At 40.4% G+C, this 21,479-nt stretch overlaps 1 protein-coding gene across 2 annotated transcripts in view; it reads left to right on the top strand.

Annotated features, from left to right (window-relative positions):
* Window positions 1–17,103, top strand: part of Sp1 (Sp1 transcription factor) — a 31,803-nt gene extending 14,700 nt beyond the window's left edge. For both annotated transcript variants that reach the window (XM_004872746.4, XM_004872747.4), the window contains exons 4-6: window positions 12,131–12,299; window positions 15,910–16,109; window positions 16,418–17,103. In XM_004872746.4, coding sequence (XP_004872803.1) covers window positions 12,131–12,299; window positions 15,910–16,109; window positions 16,418–16,731 — 683 coding nt within the window. In that variant the 3' untranslated portion in view covers window positions 16,732–17,103. The remainder of the gene's footprint in view (window positions 1–12,130; window positions 12,300–15,909; window positions 16,110–16,417) is intronic.
* The last annotated feature ends 4,376 nt before the right edge of the window (window positions 17,104–21,479 follow it).

Below are 21,479 nucleotides of genomic sequence, written 5' to 3'. Positions count from 1 at the left end.
TGGGATGAAGTTAATATTAAAGTGCTTGCCTAGCTAACATACGGGAGGCCTCCCCACCATCCCTTAAATTATCCCAATATACTTGTTGGGAATGTGGTTTAACAACCTTTTGAGAAATTATATAGAGCCTGATTTTGTACAGCCCTATATTGACAGTGCATAATAATTCTTATGATTGTTTTTGTTGTTTGGTTTTTTGAAACAGGGTCTTGCAGTATAGTTGAGACTGGCCTCAAACTCACTATGTAGTCCGGGCTGACCCTGAACTCACAGTAATCCGTAGTAATCCTCCTGCCTCAGCCTCCTGAGTTCTGGCATTACAGGCATGTGCCACCACCATGCCCAGCTATTGGCAGTTTCTTGCACTCATGCATTTGAGGTGCTGGGGGAAAATGTTTTAATTTTATATGTAGCATGTTTTGTAGTGCTGGGGTTTGGACCCAGGGCCTTTCCTGTGCTAGGTAGCTGCTCTGCCACTGAGCTATCTCCAGCCCCATAGTTTGTCCTAAAGAAGATAAAAGCTTCCGGCAAGGATGGTGGTGCATGCTTGTAATCCCACCACTCAGGAGGCTGAGGTAGGAAGATTGCTGTGAGTTCAAGGCCACCTGGCACTGCATAGCGGGGACCTGCCTCAAAAAAAAAGATAAAATCTCCTAACTTTGGAAATTTCCCAAGTCATCAAGAAGCTCCTGTGGTGCTGTAGTGGTTTTTTCTTTTGTTTGTTTATTTTGGTGGTACTGGGAATCGAACCCAGGACCTTCACACTGAGCTACATCCCAGCCTTCTATTTTATTTTAATAAAAGTTTAAAGGGTGTGTGTGTAAAACAGTTTTCTTTTTGGTTTGGAAGTGAAGTTTAGAAACTTTTCCAGTTCTGGTTGTTCAAAAGCCCTAATAAGGCTCCTGCAGCTGCTTTCTAAAATTCTATGGCTGATAATGAAATTTACAGTACTACACATGAATGGTTCTATTTATAAGTGAATCATATTGTGTCCTGTCTCCTGTTTTCCTATACCCCTTCCCCTTCACTCTCCCTCCATTTCTGTTCCTTGCTAGCATGTGATATTGATATTATGAACAAATTTAGGAGCTTGTTAAAGAGCACTACCACCACCACACCCACACTTTTTGTGAGGAAAAATCAAGTGGTTCTTTGAAAGTACAATATAAAATTCATTCTACAAAACTGATGGGAAATTGTTAGGAATGAGTTTTCCTGCTTGCTTAGTATGCTCTTAAATGGAAAGTTGCAGATGAATGTAAGTGTGATCTTAAACCCAAAATACTGTTTTTCTTTCTTTATACAATGTGCTCTTGAATGAATGTCTTAGCTTCTGAATAACATGGTTGATTGGTTTAGCTCAGTAAAATATAGTCCTTAATATGATGGAACTAAAAAGTGAAATAAATCCAGCTCTGAACCTGGTAGTAATTTATTGGAAATTCTTTGTGAAAGAAAAAGCTTGTCCTGAACGGGTGTTTAGTGTGTGGATAGGGGAGTGAGAGCATGGAATTTGTAGCAGATATACTAGGGCCCAAATCATAACTTTGCTTTTTCCTACCTGTGTGACTTAGGAGAAGTTTGTCACATCCTATGTAAACTAAAGTGTTTTTGTTTTTCTTAGTCTGTAAAAGAGGGCTAATATTAGTATTTACCTTCATGGGATTATTAGGGTTGAGCTAGGTAACATATAAGGGCGTATAGTAAGTGTGCAGCACATACTGATACCCATTCATCAGTGAAAGTTCTATTCCTTTAAGTTCTCTCTCCCATAAAAGGATATTGAACACTTTTACTTCAGAGTTGCCTTTCCAAGTTATAGAAAGGACCTTTATATTCTTTTCTGCTCTTTACATTCGTTGTTCTTTAGTATTGTCATTAAGCCACCACCATTATGGTGGGAGGTAAACTTCAAATTTCTATACTTAGAACTCTTTTTATTGTAAGAATGGCTATTGACAGAGGATTTTAAGATTAGCTGTGAGTTTTCTGTTTCTTTTTTCTTTTTTTTTGGCACTCGGAATCCTTGTGCTTGCCAGGCAGGGTCTGTGCCACTGAGCTACATCCCCAGCCCCTTCTGTTTCTTTTTTTCTGTGGCCTGGTTTTGAACTAGATGCAGAGTAAGTTATATGTCACTTAGTGATAAAGTAGGTTCTGAGAAATGTGTCATGAGAGAATTTCATCATAGTGTACTTAAACCTAGATGGTATGTGTATATAGCCTTGCATCACTTAGAGGCTACTTGATACGTAACATTGAATATATATTCGCTTGTTGACTGAAATGTTATTTTTAGCATAGTACTGTGCATGCCATTTTCTGTATAATCTCCTCGCTAATAATTTTTTTTTTTTTTTTTGGTACCGGGAATCAAACTCAGGTCCTTGCGCTTGCGCAGCAGGCGGTGAAACCACTGAGCTAAATCCCCGGCCCACTAATAATTTTTTTAATTGAATATTTTATTGACACCGTATCACCTGTAATCTAATTTCCCAGGTTTTTTTTTTTTTTTGGTACAGGGGATCAAACTCAGGACCTTGTGCTTGTGAGGCAGGCAGCGGCACCACTGAGGTAGATCCCCAGCCCTCCAGTTTCTTATTTTAATGAATTATTTTTCTCTCCTACTTTCTTGAGAGTTTACAGTATTTTGGTAATTTAAAAAAAATTTATAGGCCCGGGGATTTAGCTCAGTGGTTCCGCTGCCTGCCTCGCAAGCGGAAGGACCACAGTTCGATCCCCGGTACAAAAAAAAAAATTTATATTTCCTTTTCCATTTACCATTCTAGGCCTTGGTTTTATTAAATCGATGTTTATTTCCTTTTCTACTCTCAGCTAATTGTATCACCTATCTCATCCCTTCCCCTCAAGTACCCCAATACTTCAAAGATGATTAGGAGATAATTTAAGACATTTATAAGGGACATTAAGCTGGCTATGGTGGTCCACACCTATACTCTGAGCCTTGTGGAAGTCTGAAGCAAGAGTGTTTCAAGTTTGAGCCCATCCTTGGTAGCTTATCAATTTAGCAAAATTCTTGTCTCAAAATGTAAAAAGAGCTGGAATATAGCTTAGTGCAGTGCTCACTTCGGCAGCACATATATTAAAATAGTTTTAGTGCAAAGACCTGTGTTCAATCCCCAGTACCTTACAAAAAGATTAAAAGTTATCAAGGATAATACAATAGATATTATTATTATTTTGTTGTTATTATTATTATTGCTGGTTTTGAACTCTCCCTGATCATTCTGCCTCAACTTTCTGAGTGGTGGGATTACAGGAGTGAACCACTGTGCCTAGAACAATAGACATTTTTTTTTTTTTTTTGAGACAAGATCTCACTGTGTAGTTCAGACTGGCCTCGAACTCTCAGCGATCCTCCTGCCTCAGCCTCCCCAGTGCTGGGATTATAAGTGTGTATCACCATGCCCTGCGAAATTCCTTTACGTCTGTTTACTCATAGAATCAAGATGATTAGATTATAGATGTACAAATATGAGGTGTGATTGAAAAATGTGTTTAAAAAAAAGTATTATAGTAAAAGATATAGTGCAATTAATCCCCCTCAAAATTCTGTCCATAACTTTGAACACAATTATCCCATCATTCTTGCCACTTTTGTTTGTTCATTTGTTTTTGTTTGTTTTTTTTGTTTTGGTACCGGGTAACGAACTTGGGACCTTGTACTTGTGAGGCAGGTGCCGGAACCGCTGAGCTAAATCATCCCCATCCCTCTTGCCACATTTTTTTTTTTGGTACCGGGGATTGAACTCCGATCCTTGCGCTTGCGCAGCAGGCAGTAAAACCACTGAGCTAAATCCCCAGCCCCCTCTTGCCACTTTTGAAGACTGGGTCTCGCTACATAGCTCAGGTTGGCCTGGAACAGCAATCCTCCTGCCTCAGCCTCTAGAGTGCTTAGATAACGGGTGTGCTCTTGCCACTTTCTGAAGCAGTTCTTGAAGTCCTTTTTTTGGCAAGTATGTTTAATTGTGCTCTCATGGGACCCTTTATGTCTTCAGTCAATTCAAAACTTATCTTTCATGGTCATTTTAACTTGGGAGAAGAGCCAAAAGTCACATGGTGCCAGACCCAGTGAATAAGGTTGATGAGGACACACTGTAGTATTTTTACAAGTCCCCCTTTCTGTTGGCCATCACTTGGCAGCACCATTCACCTTTCTTTTTTTTGTACTAGGGATCAAACTCGGGTCCTTGTGCTTGAGCAGCAGGTGGCAAAACCACTGAGCTAAAACCCTGGCCCCCATTTTTTTTTAAATCATACCTCCTGGGGCCTGGGCTTTAGCTCAATGGTGCTGCCATCTGCCCTGCAAGTGCAAGGACCTGAGTTCGATCTCTGGTACCAAAAAAAAAAATCATACCTCGTGAAAGTCTCAGAAAAGAGGACTTCTAAAACTGCTTCAGAAACTGGCACAAATTAGAGAATACTATGTTCAGAGTGAAGGGGGGTAGTACTTTGAGAGGGATTAATAGCAATGTGTGTTTTTGTTTTGTTTTTTTGGTACTTGGGGTCCAACTTAGGACCTCGCTCTTGCCACGCAGGCACTATGCTGCTGAGCTACATCCCTGGCCCACAGTGTGTCTTTTTTTTGGTACCAGGATTGAACTCGGGACCTTGGGCTTGCAAGGCAGGTAGTGGAACCACTGAGCTAAATCCCTGGCCCTTAATGTACTATTTTTAAACATTCGCCATTTTCTTGATTACTACTTGTACATATCTCTAAGACATTTGTACCTACTCTTTGTACCTCTTTTTTTTTTTCCTCCTTTGAGACAGGTCTCACTTTTATAATTCAGGCTGTTCTTTAACTCACTATGTACCCTAGGCTGGCCTTGAACTTGCAGAGATCCTCTTGTCTCAGCCTCCCAAGTTCTGGGATTGCAGGCGTGTGCCATCATGCCCGGCTTTGTGTGTGTGTGTGTGTGTGTGTGTAGGGGGGGTACTAAGGACTGGACCCAGAGCCTTCTTCACACTGAGCTACATTCCTGGCCATTTTTTATTCTATATTTTGAGACTAGATCTTGCTAAATCACTAAATTACCCAGAGTAGAGTGGAATTTGTGGTTCTCCTGCTTCAGCATCTCAGAGTACTGGGATTACCCATCTAATCTCATAACTTTTGGCTTCACAGTTAGTTTACTTTTCCATTTATATTATTTTACCACTCTTACTAAACCAAAGTAGCCATATTCTCTAACTTTTATGCTCCTCCCCCACATACATTCCTCTCCCATGTATGATATAGTTAAATGAATTTTTTCACACCAATATGTACCTTTAGATTCATGGTCAATAACGAAACTAGAGTGTTTAATAAGGAAAAGTTACCAAAGCTGATTAAAACAATTTTTTTGGTACTGGGAATCAAACTCAGGACCTTTTTTGTGCTTGCAACGCAGCTGCAGTGCCACTGAGCTAAATCCCTGGCCCTAAAAAATCTAATTTTGATAGAAAGACACCTCTAATAGTTTTGTTTAAAGTTTGTTTATTCTCCCCTTTTTCCTTTTTAAAAACTCTTGCCTGGGATGGTGACATTTTAACTCGTCACTTCCTTACAGTGACACCTAGTGGTGTGAACCTTTGCCACTCTTCATTTTCTGGACTGTTTTTAAAATATATATACTGTTAATAATCCAAGAGAAGATAGGTGTACAAATTATATTTTTTGTTGTTATGAGGATTTTTGTTTTGTTTTGTTTTTGTTTTTGAGACAGAGTCTTGTTTTGTAGTTCAGGCTGGCCTCAAACTCACTATGTAATCCAAGCTGGCCTTGAACTCATAGTGGGCCTCCTGCCTCAGTTTCCCTAGTGCTGCAATTACAAGCCTGAACCACCAAGCTGGTCTATGAGGTTGTTTTTAATGAGAAAATTTACGTAGCTACATCATAGAAAATATGGGATATACAAAAGGGAGTGAGGAAAACTTAATTATACTCATTATCGTAGTCACCAGTTTAGTGTTTTTCTGTTTTGTTTTTTTTGGTACTGGAAATTGAACTTAGGAACTCATGCTTGCCAGGCAGATGCTGTATGGCTGAGCTACATTCCCAGCCCTGCTTTTTAAAATTTTAATGTGTGTGGTGTTATTCTAAAGCATAGCTTTAAACATTTTTTTTTTTAATCATAACTTTATTTATTTTTTTTTCTTTTGGTACCAGGGATCAAACACGAGTCCTTGTGCTTGCGGGGCAGGTGGTGAAACCACTGAGCTAAATCCCCAGCCCAAAACAATCATAACTTTATTCTTGGTGTACATGTAATTTGTTGCTTTAATTTGTTTTTAGCACAAGTATTTTTTTCAAAGTTGTTATACTTTATTTACCCATGTATTTCATTTACTAATATTCCATCAAGTTACTTAGCAGTTTCCTTATTGTTTATTTTTATTTTTTTAATTTAATTTTTTTTTTTTTTTTGAGACAGGGTCTTATGTAGTTCAGGCTGACTTTGAACTCACTGTAGCCCAGGGTGGCCTCAAACTTGTGCTGATCCTCCTGCTTCAGCCTCCTGAGTGCTAGGATTACAGGCATGTGCCACCATACCCAGCTTTATTGTTTATATTTTATTGTACATTATTACTATTATTATTGAACTTTTTTTATTATGAACATTTTTATGGATTCTGACCTTTTCTCAAAGGTTTTTATGTTTTTGCTTGCTAGTGGAGTTGGAATGTTTTTGTTCTGCTGGTTTATAAATTGTATCCACTGATTTATTTCCTGGCATGGAATTATTAATACTAGAAACTTGCCTGTTCATATTTTTTGGCATTTTTAAAAATTACAACAAAAAAACCAAATTAGGTTGGTGTGGTGGTACATACCTGTAATCCTGGCATGTGTGACACTATGTCCACTTTGAAGCCAGCCTGGGATATGTAGTGCGTTCAAGGTGAACAGTTACTTGTTTGTTTTTTTCATACTTCCAATCCCCTGTTTTATTTTGTGGTACAGGAGATTGAACCCAGGGCCTTGCACAGGTGAGGCAAGTGTTCTACCACTGAACTATACCTTCAGCCCTTGCTTTTTTATTTTTTATTTTTATTTTTGGTACCAGGGATCAAACTTAGGACCTTGCGCTTGCGAGGCAGGTGGTGGAACCACTGAGCTAAATGCCTGGCCCTACCCTTGGTTTTTTAAATACAGAACCCTTTCTTTTTTTTTTTTTTTTTTTTTTTTTGTGGAACCGGGGATGGAACTCAGGTCCTTGCACTTGCGAGGCAGGCGGCAGACCACTGAGCTAAATTCCCGGCCCCCAAGCCTTTCATTTTTATATGTGAAATGAATTGATGTTTTGTGATTTCTCAATTATTTTGGGGGATAGTGGTGTGCTAAGGGTTGATCCCAAGCCCTCAGACATAGTAAGCACATACTTTATTATTGAGCTATATTCCTTTCCCTTTTTTTTTTTTTTCTTAGTGAATTTTAAAGGTTTAGCCAGGCATGGTGGCACAAATCTGTAATTATAGCCCTTTGAGAGGCTGAGATAGGAAGATTACAAGTTCAAGCCCAGCCTAGGCAACCACGAAGCTATCTCAAAATAAAAAGATTTGGGGATATAATTCACTGTGAAGAACTGAGTTCACATCCAGTCATGGTGGTGCATACCTGTAATCCCAGCACTCGGGAGGCTGAGGCAGGAGGATCACTGTGAGTTTGAGGCCAGCCTGGGCTACACAGTACATAATGACGTCAAGGCCAAAGTGAACTACAAAACAAGACTCTGTCTCAAAAAAGAAAAACAAAAGACTAGGGGGCTGGGGATTTAGCTCAGTGGCACCACACCTGCTTTGCAAGTGGAAGGTCCTGAGTTCAATCACCGGTACCAAAAAAAAAAAAACTGGGTTCGATCCCCACTTACCCTCCCCCTAGAGTCATATAACATAGGAATGCTTTGTAAAAATTTGATAACTTGGGGCCAGGGATTTAGCTCAGCGGTTTCGCCATCTGCTGCGCAAGCGCAAGGACCCGAGTTCTATCCCCGGTACCAAAAAAAATTGATAACTTTTTTTTTTTGGTACCAGGGATCAAACTCGGGTCCTTGCACTTGCAAGGCAGGCGGCAGAACCACTGAGCTAAATCCCCAGGCCAACTATTTTCTTATTTATCTGTGTCTATGTAACTCCCTTTCCATTTATTTTTTGATATTAATATAAAAGAATATATAAATGACAATCTTTGTGTGTGTGTGTGTGTGTGGTGCTGGGGATTGAACCTAGGGCCTTGCACATACTAGGCAAGTGCTCTACCACTAAGCTACATCCCCAGCTCTGGATGACAATCTTTTTTTTAAGAACTTTTTAAGTAATACTCATGTATAAGCCCCAACTCTTAAATTCTCACTGAGCTGTTCTGGAGTGAGAAGCCAGGCATAAATTTTTTAAAAAATTAATTTTATTGGTACATTTTGACAACTTTATCATTTAGAGAAACTAGTTTTTTCTTTTTTTATTTTTGTACCAGGGATTGAACTCTTGGGTCCTTGCGCTTACGCAGCAGCCGGCGAAACCACTAAGCTAAATTCCCAGCCCAAGTCTTTTTAATCTTTTCTTTTCTTTTTAATGCATTAGTGGACATTGAACCCAGGTTCTCATGCCTGCTAGAAAAATATGCTGACACTGAGGTACATCCTCAGCCCTTTTTTAAAATAATTTGTTGTTGTTGTTTTGTTTTTTGAGACAGAGTCTCACTGTATAGCCCATTCTGGCCTCAAACTTGCAGCAATACTCCTGCCTCAGCCTCTTGAGTGATGAGATTACAGACATGTGCTACTGTGCCCAGTTTATTTTGATTTTTATGTAGCACAAGTTACTAATGAATGAACAAGGACTTGAATTGTAGAATAGAAGGAAGTCTTTGGTGTCCATTCTCTGTTCCTGTGTGATCTATTTTAAAAATTATCAAAATTTTTTTCAAATGCTTACCTATTTATAGCATAGTTTTGGCAGTTGGACAAAGAAAATGAAAGTTTCTTATCTGTTTGACATATAGACAAATACTAGTAGAATGTACTGGGAGGTAGAGTGCTCAGTTAAGAATATTTGATAGGCCCAGTATAGTAATCACTTGCTTCAAGAAAACAATCTAGCTGGGCTTAGTGGTGTAAAACTGTAACTGCAATTACTTGGGAGGCTGAAGCAGAAGGATCACAAATTTGAGGCCAGCCTGGGCAACTCAATGAGAATCTGTCTCAAAATAAAAACAATTTTTTCAAGATAAGGTCTTACTATGTAGTTTAGGCTGGCTTTGAACTTACTACATAGCTCAGGCAGGCCTTGAACTGGTGATTCTTCTGCCTCAGCCTCCCAAGTGTTGGGATTACAGGCCTACGGGGCATGTGCTACCATGCCCAGGTTCAAAACAAAAACTTTTTGTTGTTGAGACAAGGTCTCTCAGGCTAATCTTGAACTCACTGTGTAGGCCAGGCTGGCCTGCCTCAGCCTCTGGAGTGCATGGGCCACCATGCCTGGCCCAATAAAAACAGTTTTAAGAAGGGCTGAAGATGTAGCTCAGTGGCAGGAGTACTTGCATAATATACCTCAGGTCATGAGTGGTTCAATCCTCAGTGTAAGGGAGAAAACACATTTTTTTCTTTTCTGCATAGCTAGGGAATCTATTTAGCTGTATGTATCAGAAAACCTATTATAGTGGCCAAAAGTTTATTATTTTTATATAACATGAAGTCAATAGTTCCAGGTTGATGTATCAGCTTACAGTAGAAAACCAAACCTCGTGTAACTTTATTCTTTTTTTTAAAAAAAAATTATCAGTGGTTATTTATTTATATATATTTTTTGGTACCAGGGATCAAACTCAGGACCTAGCGCCTGAGAGGCAGGCGGTGGAACCACTGAGCTAAATCCCCCGCCCTATAAGATTGGTTTTTTTAAACTGATAATTAGAATCAAGCATTTATTCTTTTTTTTTTTTTTTTTTTTTTTTGGTACCAGGGATCGAACTCAGATCCTTGCACTTGCAAGCCAGGTGGCAGAACCACTAAACTAAATCCCCGGCCCATGCATGAAATTTTTTTTTTTTTTTTTTTTTTGGTACCAGGGATTGAACTCGGGTCCTTCTGCTTGTGAGGCAGGTGGCAGAACCACTGAGCTAAATCCCCCCGGCCCACAACTTAGCAACTTGGTAAGACCCTGTCTCAAAATTTAAAAAGTCTGGTGATGTAGTTCAGTATGAAAGCCCTGGGTTCAGTTCCCAGGACAGCAAAAAAAAAAAAAATTCTGTAAAGTCTTTCTTTTTTTTTTTTTTTTTTTTTTTTTTGAGATAGGGTCTCTCACTATGTAGTTCAGGCTGGCCTGGAACTCGATGGCAATCCTCCTTCCTCAGCCTCCCAAGTGCTGCTGGAATTACAGGCGTGTGCCACTGTGCCCGGCTTTAAAGTCCTTTTATTTTATTTTTTTGATACCAGGGATCGAATTTGGGACCTTGCGCTTTCAAGGCAGGTGCCTGAACCTCTGAGCTAAGTCCCTGGCCCTTAGCTTTAAAACCTTATTTGTAGATATTTCCATAATATTTTAACTCTGGAGATAGTTGAGAATGAATAAGGGTCTTTGAACATGCTTCTGTAATAGCATATAGCTCTATCCACCCCAGCCTGCTATCTCATTTTTTTAAATTGCTGGACAGTAGTCCATTGGAAAAATTTGTCATAATTTACTTACATATTTTCTTTAAGGTGTACGATTCGATTGTTTCCAGTTTTTTCTTATTATGAAACTACAGAAAGTATAATTGTCTTACAATCCTTGTATAGTTGTATATCCATAGGATGGTGCTTATTGAAAGTACATGTGCATGTACAATTTTTTTTTTTTTTTTTTGGTATCGGGGATCGAACTCAGGTCTTTGTGCTTGTGCCACAGGCAGCGAAACCACTGAGCTAAATCCCTGGCCCTACAATTTTAATAATATTGCCTACTTAGCCTCTAAAAGTTATATTCATTGGTGTGTAGCTTAGTGGGAGAGTGCTTGCCTAGCATATCCAAGGCCCTGGGTTCCACCCCCAGTACTGCACACATAGACACAGGTTGTACTAATTTATCACCATCTGTATTTGAAAATGTCTATTTTCCTATATCCTTGCCCGTGCCACATATTACCAGAGCTTTTAACTTGTGGTTAATCTGATAAGTGAAAAGTTAGAAATTCATTATAGAGTAGTGTTTTTAAAATTACGAGAGTGGCTTTGGTTGTATCTCAGGGGTAATTACTTGCCTAGCATGTGTGAGGTCCTAGGTTTGATCCTTAGCACTGCCAGTAAATATTGAATGAGCTTGATCAGATCTTCATATGCTTGCTGGCACTTTAGATTTTCTTTTCTTTTCTTTTTTTTTTTTTGGTACCGGGGATTGAACTCGGGTCCTTGCGCTTGCACAGCAGGCAGTGAAACCACTGAGCTAAATCTCCAGCCCTCTTTTCATTTTTTTAACAGCAAAATATTTATTGGTACTTTCTAGGCATACATAATATTAACTCTCATCATGGGGAATTTGTACCTGTACATTATACAACCTGCCTCTTTTTCCCATTTCTCCCTCCCCTCAAGTCCACCCCCCCATGTACAAAAGCTTTGTTTTCATTTTCTCCTTCTATTTTCACTTTTTTTTCTTGTCCCTTCCTTCCTTTCTCCCTCCCTCCTCCTTTGTTCCCCTTCCTATTTAAACATTTTCTTCCCATTTCCCAATATCTATTATACATTTTAGTCCTTATTTCCACTTTCAGTCTCTCACACCAGAGAAACAATGCAGTGTTTTAAACATGTGTGTCCAATTTATTTCACTTAAGGGTATGGTCTCAAGGTGCATCCTGGCTCTTTAGATTTTCAGTGCAAGATTTCAGGTATGAGTATTATTATTTGAATATAGCTTCAGAACCTTGAAGAGAACCAGGCACAGCAGTGAGCACCTTTAGTCTCAGCTACTTGTGAGGTTGTGGTAGGAGGGGGTTACTTGACCCTGGAGTTTGAGGCCAACCTGGTCTATGTGGCGAAACCCCATGTCCAAATAAAAGCAATGGTATTATGAATGTGAGGTGTCACTGAGATACCTGTGGCTGTCAGGACATAACCACTTCCCACTTTGACCACTTTTCTCTTAATTTTAGGTGATCATGGAGCTCAGCTTGGCCTCCATGGGGCAGGTGGTGATGGGATGCATGATGATACAGCAGGTGGAGAAGAAGGAGAGAACAGCCCAGATCCACAACCCCAGGCTGGTCGGAGGACCCGGCGGGAAGCATGCACCTGTCCCTACTGTAAAGACAGTGAAGGAAGGTGAGTTGACCCAGTAGACTATTTAGTATAAAGAAAACTAATGGACTTAGAGGTAAGAAGAAGCGGGTAATTTTTGAATACTTAAACTCACCACCAGGCTTAGAGACATACCTATAATCTGAGCAACTCAGGAGGCTGAGGCAGGATCAATCACAAGTTTGGGACCAGCTGAGCAATAATTTCATGAAAGTTTTTGCTCAAAGTAAATTTTTTAAAAATGCACTGAGAGGCCAGGGATTTAGGTCAGTGGTTCTGGCGCCTGCCTGGCAAGCCCAAGGTCCCGAATTTGAAACCCAGTACCAAAAAAAAAAAATGGGCTAAGGATTCAGAGGGCTGAAGGAGGAGGATTGGGAATTTAAGGCCAGCTCTGACTACATAATGAGGTCCTGTCTCAAAAAATAAATAAGCTGAGGGCCAGGGATTTAGCTCAGTGACACTGCACCTGCCTCGAAAGTGCAAGGTCCTGAGTTCGATCCCCACTACTATAAAAAATTAAAAACAAAAAAAAATGAGCCGGGTATGATGGCACATGCCTATAATCCCAGCACTTGGGAGGCTGAGGCAGAAGGATTCCTGTGAGTTTGAGGCCAGCATAGTTCAAGGATAGTTTGAATTACATAATGAGACCCTGTCTCAAAAAACCAAAAAAGAAAGAAAGGAAGGAAGGAAAAAAAAGAAGCAAGCAAGCAAGCAAAAGGGGCCTGGGGATGTAGCTCAGTGGTAGAGCCCTCCTGGTTGTTCCCCCGCACCACAAAATGAATAAATGGAGGAAGTGAGGGTTGGCTGGGGATGTGGCTTAGTGGTAGAGTACGTCTGAGTTCAACCTTCAATATCTCACATACACACAAATAATAATAATGCTTATTCTAGATAGAAAATTCTTCCATGGAGGAATCTAAAATGTCCTGCAGAGCAGAGTTCTGACATATTTTTCATTAGTGCCATCTGTTATTTATCTCTGAGAGTTATATTTTCCTTGAAGTCACTGCTTTTGAAAAAGAATAGAAAAAAGTTACTTAGTCTTTTAAGTGCCTTTGAAAAAATCTTAAGTGTTGTCCCAATAAAGTAAGTACAAAAATAAGAAAAGTACCAAAAAGAAAATAATTTGAGTTTAATAACTTATAGTTTATTCTGTGTTAGAGGAAGAGCAGAGGTGCTAGGTCTGAAGCACTCAATATGGTACACGTAGTTTTAACAAACTTTAAAGTGGCAGTGGCTTATGTTTTTGAAGGAATTTCTCAATTCTACCTAAGTATGATTTCACTTCTGTTATATATTTCCCTCTGCTCATATATGTGCTGTTAAAACCCAAGAAAATGCCTTCTAGGAAGTTTCCCCAGTGCCCACTGGGGATGACACATGGAACAAATTGGTTTGTCAAGTAAACTTTGAGAACTGATTCCTGAGAGGAGCTTGGGATCTGCTCTGTATAGGAAAAAAAATTTTTTTTTCTTTTTAGTGTACCTTGAAAGAGATCCATGTCCCTCTGCCCTAGCCCTTTTTTTGAGGTGGGATCTAACTATGTTACCCAGGCTGGCCTAAAACTCCTGGGCTTAATAGATCCTCCTGCCTCACCTTCCCAGGTAGCGAGGACTACAGACACATGCCACCAAACTCCAGCTCATTGTTTTCCTCAGACATCCCTGATACTGCTGTAGCTGTTTAGCTTTTAATCTGTAATGTATAACTCTTTTTTTTTGGAACCGGGGATCAAACTCAGGACCTTCCACTTGTGAGGCAGGCGCTGGAACCACTGAGCTAAATCCCTGGCCCTGTAATGTATAACTCTTGATAGAATAGAAAAGTTTTATAATTGTAAAATACCTGTACTATATTCTCTTTAAAATTCTCTGCCAACTGCTTAAATGGATAGGTCCTTTGTTTATTGAGCAATTCTCCAGCCAAAAATTTCACCATGTCATCCTGTGAAGTGCTGCACACCTGTAATCGTAGCACTTTGGGAAGCTGAGGCAGAAGGATCACAAGTTCCAGCTCAGATACAGCAATTTAGTGAGACCTATCTCAAGAAAAAAAACAAAAACAAAAACACTGGGGATGTATCTTATTGGGAAGTCCCTGGGCTCAATTCCCATTACTGCAAAAAGAAAGAGAGAAAGAAAGAGGGTAAGGGCCGGGGATTTAGCTCAGTGGTTCTGCCGCCTGTCTCGAAGGCTGAAGACCCGAGTTCAGTCCCTGGTACCAAAAAAAAAGAAGAAAGAGGGGACTTGGAAAGAAGAAAGTATCACTATGTCATTGTTTCCTTTGGGAAAAACATGGATTGAGGCTGAAACATCTGAGAAAAATACAAAAAAAAAATCCTTCCAAATTTCAGATCACCATAAGTGTGATTATCATCTCTTTAAACATACAACAATGTTAATTAAGGACAAGAGTGAAGAAGAGCCTGCCTTGAAAGTGCAAGGTCCTGAGTTCAATCCCAGTACCAAAAAAAAAAAAGGAAAGAAGAGAGGAAACCTAAAGTTTGAGTTTGGGGAATTAAGAACCAAAATCAAAGGATGGGAATGTAGGCCTGGATTTGATCTCCAGCATGGCCAAAAAAAAAATCAGAGCTAGAATCAGCTAAAATTATCTTTTTTTCTCGCCATCTAGTTCAGGCTAGCCTTGAACTCAGGGGATCCTTCTGCCTCAGCCTCGTGAGTACTGGGATTACAGGCATGCGCCACTATACCTGGCACAAACTGGGTTTTTTTTGGTTTTTTTGGGTTTTTTTGGTACCAGGGATTGAACTCAGGACCTTGTACTTGTGAGGCAGGTGCGGTGCCACTGAGCTACATCCCCAGCCCACAAACTTTTTTTTTTTTGGTGTGAGGGGGGATCAAACTTGGGACCCGGTGCTTGTGAGGCAGGCAGTGGCACCACTGAACTAAATCCCCAGCTCCCACAAACTTATTTTTAAAAAGATTTCTTTGTCAGGTATGATGGCATACACCTGCAATCCTAGCACTCAGGAGGCTGAGGCAGGAGGATCACCACGAGTTCAAGGCCAGCCTGTACTACAAAGTGAGACTTTGTCTCAAAAAAACCCAATCAATCAATAAGTAAATAAATAAATTAAATAAATAAATTTGGGACCTGAGCATGGCAGTGCAGACCTATACCCCCAGCATACAGGAGGCTGAGGCAGGAGGGACCAAACCCTAGCCAAGCATGGTAGTACATGCCTATAAATCCAGTACTGGGGAAGCTAAGGCAGGAGGATTGCCACAAGTTCCAGGCCAGCCTGGGCTACATAGTGAGCTGAGGGTCAGCCTGAACTATATAACGAGACCCTGTCTCAAACAACAAACAAACAAAAAAGAGTTCAGTCTCAGCCTGAGCTACATAGTTCAAGGCAAGAATAGACTACAGAGTGTGACTGTCTCAAAAAAAGAGGAGAAAGGAAGGAAAGAGTGAGCGAGGTTAGAGTCTGAGATTGTGGCCATAACTCAGTGGTAGAGCACTTGTGTGCATGAATTCCTAGACTCCCTCCCCAGCACTACAGAAATACAAGTTTGAGTTAGTTTTGAGGGGGTTTGGTAATTACTGCTGACACTTTGCGGTTCTTTAATTTCTTTCTTCAGCATAAGTAATAGTGTGTTGTAACTTTTAGGGGCTCTGGGGATCCTGGCAAAAAGAAGCAGCATATTTGCCACATCCAAGGCTGTGGCAAAGTGTATGGCAAGACCTCACATCTACGGGCACATTTGCGTTGGCATACAGGCGAGAGGCCATTCATGTGTACCTGGTCATACTGTGGGAAACGCTTCACACGTTCGGATGAGCTACAGAGACACAAGCGCACACACACAGGTGAGCAAGAGACTAGGGAAGAGAGAAATAAGGAAGGAGCCAGGTTTCAAGCAGGATTTTTAAAGGAGGACTGTTAACCTCATTCCTCTCCTTAGTCTCTGTCCTGCCTATTTTTCTGCAAAGTTCTGCTGACCTTACAGTATATTCCCCAACCTTTATCTGAGTTGTTTTCCCCTAAAATGAAAAAAAGCAGTAGCCAGATTGCTTTTGTTTCTTATCACCTTCTGATAACGTAGTAGGAAGGTGGTAAATTGGGCAGGGTATCCCACTTCCTGACATGTCAGCTTCTTACCTTCTTTCTTTTCTAGGTGAGAAGAAGTTTGCCTGTCCTGAGTGTCCTAAGCGCTTCATGAGGAGTGATCACCTGTCAAAACATATCAAGACCCACCAGAATAAGAAGGGAGGCCCAGGTGTGGCCCTGAGTGTGGGCACTTTGCCCCTGGACAGTGGGGCAGGTTCAGAAGGCAGTGCCACTGCTACCCCTTCAGCTCTTATTACCACCAATATGGTAGCTATGGAGGCCATCTGTCCAGAGGGTATCGCTCGTCTTGCTAACAGTGGCATCAACGTCATGCAGGTGGCAGATCTGCAGTCCATTAATATCAGTGGCAATGGCTTCTGAGATCAGGCACCAGGGCAAGAGACATATGGGCTAATACCCATCAACACTGGGATGCAAGTTAGCATGGGTCCAAGAGACGTGGGAAAGAGCCATGAGGCATTAAAATACATGGTGGTGGGAATTGGGGGAGAGATACAAGAGAAGAGATTGGGTCCTGGAACCCATCTAGATCATCAGTGCCTCCTTGAAGGTGGGAAACGTTAGTGAAAATTCTGTTGGTGCCATCCTTTGATGAGCATTTGTTTGATCCCAGTTTCTTATACTTCTTACCCTAGCCTCCCCTTCGTACATTTCCCCTTTTCAACTCTCCCATGGTGGATCCCCCCTTTCCTAAAGCCATCATGCCTTGATAAATATATATGATCATTGAAATACTTTTTAACAAAAAACAGATTCTATATTATATATATATATATAAATAAAGATATATAGAGATGCATTCACAGGGGTTGGCTGGGAGGAGGAAGGAGACCATTCTGTGACCAAAATACTTTGGTCATTTTTTTTTTAATATATATACATATTGCCTTATTTCCCTATGGCTGAGCCTTGTTGTGACACGTCAAGCTTTTCTCCAGATGTTGTCTTGGCTTTCCACCAGAGTAAGCATTCATATGCTCTGTTTTTAGTTTATATATACAGTACGTACATAATGTTTTCCTTTTTTAATTTTGTCTTTTTATTTGGGATCAGCTTCTTGCACTCCTTTCCTGGCTCAACCCTTTCTGTCTTCCCTTCTCTCACCTAATCACTTCATGTTTTGTTTTTGGCAGTGATCCCTGGATGAGGCACTTCTGTCAGTCTTTGCAAGACCTTAGTCTCAGCAGCAGAATGAGAAAACTTTGAAGCCCAGTCTGGGGCTTGAGATAGCTGTGGAGGGAATGTTCAAAATACTAGTGACGCAGGCACCTTGGTGCTGGAGAGTCAAAGACATCTCCCTTCATCAGCTGCTATAAGCATCAAGAGCTAGAAGTCTTTCTGTAGAATTGTATGAAACCCTTTGAAGGAAATAATCTGGGATCTGTATAAACTATCAAAAATGGTCAAATAGGTAAGGGTCTAAAGTAGGAAAAAGATGTGCTCAGAAGAGAAAGTGACTCATAGAAGTTGGGTTCAGGAGTTAGTGGAGTATTTGGACTTTGTTAATGTAGTCTTCCAAGGTAGCCCTGAGCCTTGACAAATGGGCTTCTGAGTTCATACTCTGAAGGGAAGTACACTTCTTCTTTTGAACATCCCCAGCAGTTTCTTTCCCATTGTTAAAGAGCATCAGCCAATGAATGGTTTCCATTCTGCAGAACTCCAGAGCATGTGCTAGTGGCAAGACAGCGGTTCTTAATGATTTTTTCCCCCCATAACTCTTGCTAGTATGTACTTGGGTGTTTCCTAAGGGAAAAGGAAGCACATGATCATGGGAATGATAGCCCAGAACAAAAAGAAATCTTGTCTTACCACTGTGGTTTATAGGAGAGATTGGGAGAAATCATCCTGCTTTCTCCATGTTCTGATTCCAGAAGAGACTGATCCAAAAATTGTAGCGGCAGGGAACTCTCAGTGTATTTCACACTGAGATTTAAATGCAACCAGAATTGTCCTCAAGGCCCAGCCATTAAAAGCATTGTCTCTCTTGACTTTCTGGTATCTTGTTAGAGAGCTTTTCACTGTGAGGAAGTGTGGAAATGGCTGTGTGTATGTGTGTAATCTGTTAGGTTGGGGATAGGTTTTCTGTTAGCTGATATTAAAAAACCTGCAATAAAAAATTACCCTAATCTGACAGAAAGTGAAGTGTTTGTGCATGACTGTGTGTGAATGTATGTTTGTGCCTGTATATATCTACATACAGATGAGAAATTATATTTGAAATTGTTAGAAAATAATTTGAGATCAAAATGCCTTTAGGTTATTACCTAGAAGTCTGTTTTAAAACCTAGGTATGTTCCTGAGGTCATTTCTCTGCTTATGGTAAAACAGTTGCAGTTATGAATGGGGGATATTCTATTGCACTTTCTAAAGAAAAAACTATTTTTGTGTTTGAAAGTAAAATGAACATCCAGATCTATAGCAGAGTCCTTGTTCTAAAGGCTTTTTATCTTGGGTACAAATAGATGATGCTGTGGTTCTACTATACATTTTGTATAAAATCTATCCAAATTAAGTTTTGGATAAGTTTGTATAGATGTCAACCTGAAATATAATACATAGCTGTTAACAATAGCCACTCCACTTGGTCCTTTATCTGCAGACGTAATACTGTTTTCAACACTCAGGAACTATTGCAAGGAATCTTTCCGCAGATGAGTTTCTATTAATGATGAAATAAAAATCACCTGTGCCCAGCCACCATCCCACCCTTACTCCCACTGAAAAGAGAACTCAAAGATTGTTATTTTATGTCTGTAATCATGTATTTTGACATCTTTTGGAGGGACAGGGCAGTATTTTGCTAGAGTATTTCAAGGAATTAAATTTTCTCCAGTATGGAATTATTAGATAGAAACTAGCTTAATGATGCTGAGAACCATAAGCTTTTAAATAAGCTTATTTGATGGTGTTTTTCTCTTCAGTGAAAAGGTGCTGGTTTATCCTCCACACTCCCTTCATTAGCCTGACCATAAGTGAATTTACTGTATGTACAGTTCTTTCCTTTTTCCTTCTAATCAAGGAAGCTACAGATTCAGTATCTTCTTTAGCCCCCAAATGGAAGCTGCTTCTGTTTCCATTTCCGCAGGAGTGAGTCAGTCAGTCTTTCCCAGGGGAAGTTAGAAAGCTACATCCCTTAAGTCAGGAGCCCATTACTGAAAATCTCCTTTCCCTGAACCTCTTTGGCCAGCAGAAATTGATACAGCTGAAACACATACTGATTCTGAAATTTTTTCATGAGTTTTGTTTTGTTTAATGACCAAAGCTTGCAAGGTGGGTGATGACCAGGAGTGGTAATATTACAACTCTCATTTCCTTGTCCTTTCAGGTTGCCTATTCACATTCATCTGCTTATCATTTGACCCTCTAACTTTTTACACAGAATACAACCTACACCATTTCCCTTCAGGGACCTCCCAGCTGGCACTCTGTGGGTGCTGCATAGAATGCAATTTAATGAATATTGCTCAGCCTGGTTTCAGAATAAATAGAACCTTTGATCCCAGAAAAGTAAAGACTAAAGTATGGGATAAAGATTATGATTGGGGGAGGGTTGGAGACAAAAGCTGTAAATTAATATGGCTGATTTATTTCTACTATATACATATATTTTTTTTTTGCTTTTGTATATCCTATATAGGAAACTAAGCATATTTTTTTAACAAATCTGAGAAAGCACTATGAACTGCAGGTGTTTTGACTTTCAGAATATATTTTGTATTGTTAATATTTTCACATTGTGAATACTGGAAGCTGCAGATCTTTGCTAGGACGCAATACATTTATATACTTTTTAAGGGGTTCTTCTGGGAGTGCTAATCAAGCCTCTGTTAGCTTTAGAGGAGCCCTGGTGCTGTATGCTATTTTCATTCAGTTGTAAGTACCTTAATGCCTTTTGGACCTTGGGATCAGATCAAAAGAGTTTAGAGATCGGGTACCAAGGAAATGAAAACAGTCTGGCTACCTCTAGTGAGGGGCTCTTTGCTTAACTGTCTTTCCCCGTAGCCAAAGCTGGGTAGCCTCTTGGGGTTAGGAGGAGAAACGTGAAATCTCAGAGTTTCATCTTCTTTAGAAGACAGCCAGTAACTTATGTACAAGGATGAAAGGTGGCAGCAGTAGCTTTGGGGAAAGGGAGGAGAGGATATGGCACTTCTCCAACCCTGGAAAACTTAGCTTTTGAAAAGTGCTGATAAACTATGGGGAGGTTATTACTTTAGTTAGGAGACTGTTCTCTCTGGTGCCTATCTTGGCTCTACTCTGGAGGTACAGACTTCTTCTAGGAGGATAAGCAGACCAGCTTTGAGGTTGACCTTATTTCTTTTGTCTGCCTTCTCTAAACACCAGCCCCCAGGAAGACATTAAGCAGCCTTAAACTTAAATTCTCACTCCCTCTTTCAGACTTGACTCGCTTGCCTTAGAGTGAAGACTGGGAAAAGAAAATGGAAGTCCCTGGCTTCATTGCACTCTTAGGCTTTCTCCTCTCTGACTTTTCCAAACCCAAAAAGATTTCTTCTGCAACATTCAAGAAAAAGGTTTATTTTTTTTTCCCATTTGCTCCTACCTTGTTACCAAATAGCCCTGCCTTCCTTTTCTTGGCTAAGGGAGCAGAGGTGCCATGATCTGTCCCCCAACTCTTCTAAGCCCCAGCTCAGTGTCAGAAAAAAAGTGAGACAAATAGCGTTCAGCTGGGGCTGCAGGAAGTGAGGAACTAGTTGATATCCTGGAGTGTGTTTTCCTATTTCTTGCCTTTGGGAATCACACCGTGCCTTCTCCATAGGGAAATGGGCTTTGGGCTTTGTTAACCCAGCTTTCCTAGTAAATAACTGCTCTTGACGGTGTGGACAAGGGTAGCTTTTCATATTTCTGATCATCCCTTTCTCCCAGTGACATCCCGTGACCCTCACTTAAAGAGTCTAGGGTACAAAGACTGGGGAGAATACGTTGAGATTGATTTGAGGAGAGACCCATTCTAATGGCAGCTGCCCCAGGGCCTGCTTTCTCTTCCCAAGTCTGTCATCCTACTGGGGTGAGGGGTGGTGCTCCAATTTCTGGTGCCTAAAAAAGTTCCTTTAACACTGGCAATAACAGTCTCCATACCACTGTTGCCTTTA

Source organism: Heterocephalus glaber, unplaced genomic scaffold (assembly GCF_053883595.1).
Source record: "Heterocephalus glaber isolate CG9 unplaced genomic scaffold, H.glaber_assembly_v1.0 deba00001060, whole genome shotgun sequence".
Classification (NCBI taxonomy): domain Eukaryota; kingdom Metazoa; phylum Chordata; class Mammalia; order Rodentia; family Bathyergidae; genus Heterocephalus; species Heterocephalus glaber.
This window is presented reverse-complemented; position numbering and strand designations above follow the sequence as displayed.